General features: G+C 39.5%; 1 protein-coding gene across 1 annotated transcript; it reads right to left on the bottom strand.

Annotated features, from left to right (window-relative positions):
* Window positions 1-3,816: 3,816 nt before the first annotated feature.
* Window positions 3,817-6,906, bottom strand: LOC308694380 (zinc finger MYM-type protein 1-like; the record flags this gene model as incomplete). The annotated part of the gene is made up of 3 exons (XM_081371885.1): window positions 3,817-4,344; window positions 5,150-5,255; window positions 5,750-6,906. The coding sequence occupies 3 exons, from the start codon at window positions 6,904-6,906 to the stop codon at window positions 3,817-3,819; spliced, it is 1,791 nt and encodes a 596-aa protein (XP_081228011.1).
* Between the last annotated feature and the right edge of the window lie 272 nt (window positions 6,907-7,178).

Here is a 7,178-nt window from a genome sequence, read left to right as displayed (position 1 = left end):
GGTCACCTGACCCCTGCGACTAACAGACCCCATCTTTCTTAAGGACCAAGGTCCCATGAGAGATGAACAAAACCTCTTTTCAGCAGGAACTATCCATGACCTCAGATTGGAATGTCTAAACTTTCCACACGAAAAAGACTTTACCTATCAAAATACATAAAACCATTCAAGAACAAGTTTCGATGAACATCATGCAACTACATAATCCTGTGTTGTTTTCTACCACATATGTGCATTTTTAATAAGTTTAAATCCCATGTAAGTCATTTAATGGTTATAACTGTTAGATGTTTGAATGAAAGTGTGTTGTGTTTCATATCAGTATGATCGTATGCTCGTGATTCAAAAGATGGCTTGATTGAAATCTGTGTAAAATGTTTCATATTCTTATAATAGTAATGATGTCTAAACTGTGGCCTCTGTACTCTCTGCTAGAGCTTGGAAAGTAAGGAGATCCCAGATAACGCATGATTTACGATGAGACAAATAAAGCCAGTGTCTAATTGGTCCGATCTCTTCAGGAGGTGGGACAAACTTTTGAGTTTAAAATCTTAGACCCGAAACAAAGCTCTCTCTCTGTGCTCTCTGTCTCCGTGTTCTCGCTCAAGAAACTCTCTGCTATCACTCTCAAGAAGTGTGGTGCAGAACCAAAAATGCAGCGGGAGATGAAGATGTAAACCAGACAAGTAACCATGTAAACACGCAGACGAAAGAACCCAAATTAAGATCAGAAGAACGGGTTCAACAGCTTTATTCAAGCCATCTTACTACTCTTGTCTAAATTTTCTTTTCTTTTCTAAGTTGTCCTTTATTTTCCATTGTGAGTCTCGGTTCTAAGTTAAGTTTTGCGACAAGATTTCGAGCCACGTTTCTTCTGCAAAGCCAGCTTCAAACAAAGACTTTCATTCCGCCAGCACACCACGTGACTGGTCGCCCCAGACATCAGGCACGAGGAGACCAGCCAACGAACGAACCCGGGGAAACCCCCTTTTACGCAACGAAGGGAATTCCCAAAAAGGAACGCAAAGACAAGCAAGTACCTCCAGACTAAAAGCTGAACTGGTGTATTGATATAAATTTAATAACCTGTCTAAGAAACGATAGAAGGGTTAAATTAATGATTGATGGTCCGTTCCAGGTCATGTCTTATAAGTGCATATTAGAAACTTGGGATGTCATCATCTCACTCTTAAACTCACTCTTAAAACTTAATCTTTCCTTACTCTTTTTCCTTCTGCAACTCGTATGAATGTGTGTGCGTGTGTTTGTGTTAGATATTAGCTTTATGTGTTAGTATATAATCAATAAAGTATTGTTTGTATTTGAAAAGAGAAGTATTACTTGTTATGTGCTTCCGAATTTATTATCTTGAACTTCGATTTAAGTTACCTATGCTTTTACCCTTGATTTACTTTGTAATTTACTGTTAGCTGGGGATTATCCTTTCTTGGCCAGGAAGATATTATATTTCCTAGAGTTAATAATTGTTTATGCTTTCTGTTCATTGGATGAACTGATAAAATAATCATACTATTGATTCTGCTACAGTAAATTCTGAAAATAATTAAGTTATTAATTATTGATCATAATTCGTTGTGAATAATAATTAATGATATTTATACGGGCGTATAAACGCTACACCATTTTAAACCTTTCTCTGGCATTGATGAGGTGGAAGCCAGACAATTCCCAAAGTCATGATGGCTAAACCGCAATTTTAGACCTAAGATCTGTGATTGCCTATCCTTGTAGCAAGTCTCTGTCTGAACTAAAGATCTCAGAGGGCTTGACTGTTTCATGAGTCACATTTCACCTGTTGAGCTTCGATGATGATTAATTTCCACCATAGAAAGTACTGTACAGTAAAAAGGTTATTACATTTAAGACAAATTTGATCATCTTACAATGTGATCATGTAGAGATTGATTATATATATATATATATATATATATATATATATATATATATATATACACACACACACACACACACACACACACACACACACACACATACATACACATACACATACACCCACCTAAAGGACACCTGTTCAATTTCTCATTATTGCAATTATCTAATCAACCAATCACATGGCAGTTGATTCAATGCATTTAGGGGTGTGGTCCTGGTCAAGACAATCTCCTGAACTCCAAACTGAATGTCAGAATGGGAAAGAAAGGTGATTTAAGCAATTTTGAGCATGGCATGGTTGTTGGTGCCAGACGGGCCGGTCTGAGTATTTCACAATCTGCTCAGTTACTGGGATTTTCACGCACAACCATTTCTAGGGTTTACAAAGAATGGTGTGAAAAGGGAAAAACATCCAGTATGCGGCAGTCCTGTGGGCGAAAATGCCTTGTTGATGCTAGAGGTCAGAGGAGAATGGGCCGACTGATTCAAGCTGATAGAAGAGCAACTTTGACTGAAATAACCACTCGTTACAACCGAGGTATGCAGCAAAGCATTTGTGAAGCCACAATACGCACAACCTTGAGGCGGATGGGCTACAACAGCAGAAGACCCCACCGGGTACCACTCATCTCCACTACACAGGGCCGGCCCTGACCAATTTGCTGCCCTACGCAAGATTTTACCTGGTGCCCCATGCATCACAGCCAGTGGCGGCTGGTGAAAAATATGTTAGGTGGGGCTGTGTCATATTCGGTTATTTTAAATAGCTTGGCCTTGGTAACCATGGGACACCAGGTCTTATAGCGTTGTGGCTCCCAGGTTGTGGAATGCTTTTGCTCAAGACGTCTGTCAAGCATTCACCCTTCTCTCCGTCAAAAACCTTTTTTTTGTCTGAATATTACTCTTTAGCTCAGAATCTTTAAATTGCACCTTATTATGAATGTTTATGTTACTTGCTTGAATCTTTAACCTAACTTTGTAACTGACCTCTGTATATTTATATCTGCCCTTGGTATGTCCATCTTTGATGTTGAGGTTTATTTAGTTCAATTCCTTAACCTAGGCCTATATTGTAAAGCGACCTTGTTGGAAAGGCTATATAAATAAAAAAAATCCTATTATAATTAATAACCACCCAGGATACCAGTGCTCTGTGAAAAGTAATTATTTAATGCCAATATTAAAAGGTTGAGGCATTTTTGCACAAAAACAAACATATTGCACAAACTTTCTATTTGCATTTGAAATTTAACTCTAACAAAATACTTAGTGATTAATTAGCTGATTAAATACAACTATTACCTGCAACAATTTTGAGTGATTTTAAACAAATGTTCCACAAAATGTACAGTAAATAACAAACATAATATTAAAGGTATAGTTCACCCACAAATGGTAAAACCATTTTTCTTTTTGAAAAAAAGAATACCGGTAATAAAAAAGAAAATTTCTCTGGCATTTCTTTCTTTTTGCTGTATCGAAAACGTACCGAACCATTTTTGGGTGAACTATCCCTTTAAAGGGATACTCACCCTCATGTTGTTTCAAACCTTTATGAATTTCTTTCTTCTGCTAAACAGAAAGTAAGATATTTAGAAGAATGTCAGTTGCCAGACAGTTTTAGATACCATTGACTTCCATAGAAAAAAAATATATACTATGGAAGTCAATGGTATCTAAAACTGTCTGGTAACTGACATTCTTCTAAATATCTTCCTTTCTGTTCAGCAGAAGAAAGAAATTCATACAGGTTTGAAACAACATGAGGGTGAGTATATGATGACAGAATTTTCATTTTTCAGTGGAGTATCCCTTTAAGACAATTTATATTTATAAAATTACTATGTATAAAGAAACAGTGTGAGTGTGTGAGTGTGTGTGTGTGTGTGTGTGTGTGTGATCTCATTTGTACAGGAATTTTGCTCTTCTCTCCTTCTGAGTGGCAAACCTCTCAATGACCCTTTTGTTGAAGTCAGGAATGTCCCTGATAAGTTTCTTCTCCATGGAGAGCATCGCCAGAGCATTCAGGCGATCCTGCGTCATGGTGTTTCTCAGGAAAGTCTTGATCCTCTTTAAAGTAGAAAAGCACCTCTCAGACTCAGCTGTAGTCATGGGTGTGGTGATGAGGATCTTGAGAAGACTGACAGTCTCTGTGAAAGTGCTCTGAAGGTTGTTCTCCATGAAAAACTGGTACAGAGGTACTGCACCACTGCAAGAATTGAACTCGTCGTTCTCATAGATAAGGGACAGTTCTGTTTTGAGCTTGGCCTTGTTCAGCATGGGGTATGCCTCCACTGTTGTTTCAAGCTCTGTGTCAGGGAACTTCACACAGTGTTGTGGGAAGAGCTCTCCATGCAGCAGTGTTGCGCTGATGAGGTGCTGGGTGAAGGAGAACCGCTCCTTGGCATGGGTCAGGATGGTATCACATGCCTGTAAAAGATTCATCAGCATAAATTTCCAATAAAGCCATTTTAATGAAAGTGATTCTGACTGAACGAGTCAAGTGTGATATTAAAGGGATAGTTCACCCAAAAATGAAAATTGTGTCATCATTTACTCACCCTCAAGTTGTTTCAAACCTGTATGAATTTCTTTCTTCTGCTGAACACAAAAAAAGATATTTTGAAGAATGTCAGTAACCAGACAGTTGATGGACCCCATTGACTTCCATAGTATTTTTTTTTCCAACTATGGAAGTCAATGGGGTCCATCAACAGTCTGATTACTGACATTCTTCAAAATATCTTTCTTTGTGTTCAGCAGAAGAAAGAAATTCATACAGGTTTGAAACAACTTGAGGGTGAGTAAATGACACAATTTTCATTTTTGGGTAAACTATCCCTTTAAAGGTTTTAACACCATTATTTCTAATTGCACTTTACACTACGTTTACTTCTCCTCACTAGTTCCCTATTGGTTTCCGTTACAAAACAAGGTTTAATTTAAATATATAAACCACTTTTTTTTCTGTCACATGTGACAATTCTATACACACTGAATTTCTTTTCAATGAAAACTGCTATTATTTTGCTGCTTGTGACTGCTTTGTCATAAACCTGAATCTACTGAACTAACAAGAATATAAATTCTTGACCACCTGGTCCATCAATCGATCAGTCAGATGTGGGAATATGCCATCCTAAGGTTTGTTTTATTTTTTTATTACATAGCTACATACCACCACAGAAATAAAAATCTTTGTAGAGGAAACACTGACTGTTACATCTCAACTTACCTCTGTAGCCAGCCTCTGTTGTTCTCCTGTTCCCAGTATCCTTCGTCGCTTTATAGGCTGCTGCTGGTCCGATGCACCATCACCACACAAAGAGGGAATAGAGGCCCTGGTCCAAAAATATATTTAAGTTGTTAACCTGTCATCAGACTTCTTAACTCCCACAAGTGCACATCCACTGACTCATATACACACACATAAGGACTATGCCTATCAGCTAGTCATCTGTGATGTACATAATATTACATTGTTATCATTGTTCTATTATATTTCTAAGCTGGATGCATTCTGATGTGTCCTGTGTAAATTATAGTCTCTAAATGACAAGAAGTTAATATTTAATAAAAACCTTCTAGAAATTGACCTGGTGGACACCTGAATAAGCCTGTTGTTAGAAACTGTTTTTGATAACTACTTTACCTTCATTATTATCCAAATCTAATAGTCTCTTTGCTTTTAAAATACTGAAACGCATATAATTGTAATGGGCTTATGATAATCATCCAGTTGGATGACTAGGCACATTTAGACACAAATCTGGAAATAAGCAAATCACATTTCTAACAAAAGTTTTATCAGCCAATCGTAAATAAAGTTATTTACCTGATCGTTAGCACGCTGTCTGTAAACTTCTGGACAAGTGATTTGATGAAAACTGCGTTGATGTTCCTTTTCTGCAGCTGGTTGAACAGCATGTCCACATGTGGCATGATTTTGTGGAACAGTGCCAGAAAAAAACAGAAAGCCTCGTCTTCAAGCATCCTCACAAAGCCCCCAGCCTCTCTGACAGTAAGGGGATCAAAGTTTCCATTATCTCTGATGGTCTGAAAACACTTTAGGAGGTCATCTCTTTGTTCGTACACGGTGTTTACAGCGCGACTGTGGAAGTTCCAACGTGTTGTAGAGGCTCTGGGAAGTCTATGGGCAACCACTTGGTCAAGTACGGTGGTTCGCTTGGGTGACCTGGAGAAGAAAGCAGAAAATCCTGCAAGATCGAAAAAAAAAGTGCCGATTTTGGGAATGTGTGACGTTGCCTGCTGCATGATGAGATTTAACTGATGCGCGTAACAGTGGACGTAATGAGCGTTTACATGGACATCCATCACCTTGCGCTGCACTCCGCCGGTGGCTCCCCTCATTACATTAGCTCCGTCATAAGCTTGGCCGATAAGTTTGGCTTTTTGTCCATCTGGGAGTATGACGCTTAGCCTCTCCAGAAGCGCTGTAGCGATGGTGTCTGCCGTGGCATTCTGGATCGAAATAAACTCATAAAACCGCTCTTGTATGTTGTTTTTGCCGTCTAGATAACGTAGCACAAGCACCAGCTGACAGTGGGTGGAAATGTCAGTTGTCTCATCAGCTTGTATGGAGATGAAATCTGCGCTCTTGACTTCCTCCAGAATGTAATCCTTCAGCACTGACAGCATGCAGTCTAATAACTCGTTTTGTATGGTCTTTGACGTACCTTTAAAAACGGTGGCTGTCTTGAGGTGCTCCTCCAGCACGCTGTCGAGTGAAGCAACGAAGTCCACCAGTCCCCTGAAAATGCCGGGATTGTTCGAGGTGTCAGTCTCGTCATGCCCACGCAAGGCCAGCTCAAAAGCCCCACAAAACTTCACACAGTCGATTATTTTTGATAAGATGTGCCGGTTTTTATCCACCTCCTCGTTGTGTTTCCTCACCGCAACCCTGTGGCCTTCATCAAGCTGCGTCGCGATGTTAACCCTTCCCAGTACAGCTAGCTTGACGGAATTATCCATGTGTACCTTGGTGTTCTCGTGTTTCGTTACTTTCTCTGACAAGTGCTTCATATCCCTCACTCCGGTAACTGTCCATGCTGGATCTGTCCCCGTATTTTTGAAAAGTATGCACGGAAAGCAAAATAAGGCATTAGCATGAGAACATCCAGCCAACCAAGCCTTTCTGGTATACCAGCTGCGTGAGAAGCCTCGCACGTACTGCTTTCCGTTATCACTTGCCTGTTGTCTGATCGAAATATCTGGTTGATCTGGGCCCAGCTCTTTCACACGGA

Source organism: Scardinius erythrophthalmus (assembly GCF_964197995.2).
Source record: "Scardinius erythrophthalmus genome assembly, chromosome: 8".
Taxonomy (NCBI): Eukaryota; Metazoa; Chordata; class Actinopteri; order Cypriniformes; family Leuciscidae; genus Scardinius; species Scardinius erythrophthalmus.
The sequence above is the reverse complement of the archived record's forward strand: the minus strand, read 5'-3'. Positions and strand labels throughout refer to the sequence as shown.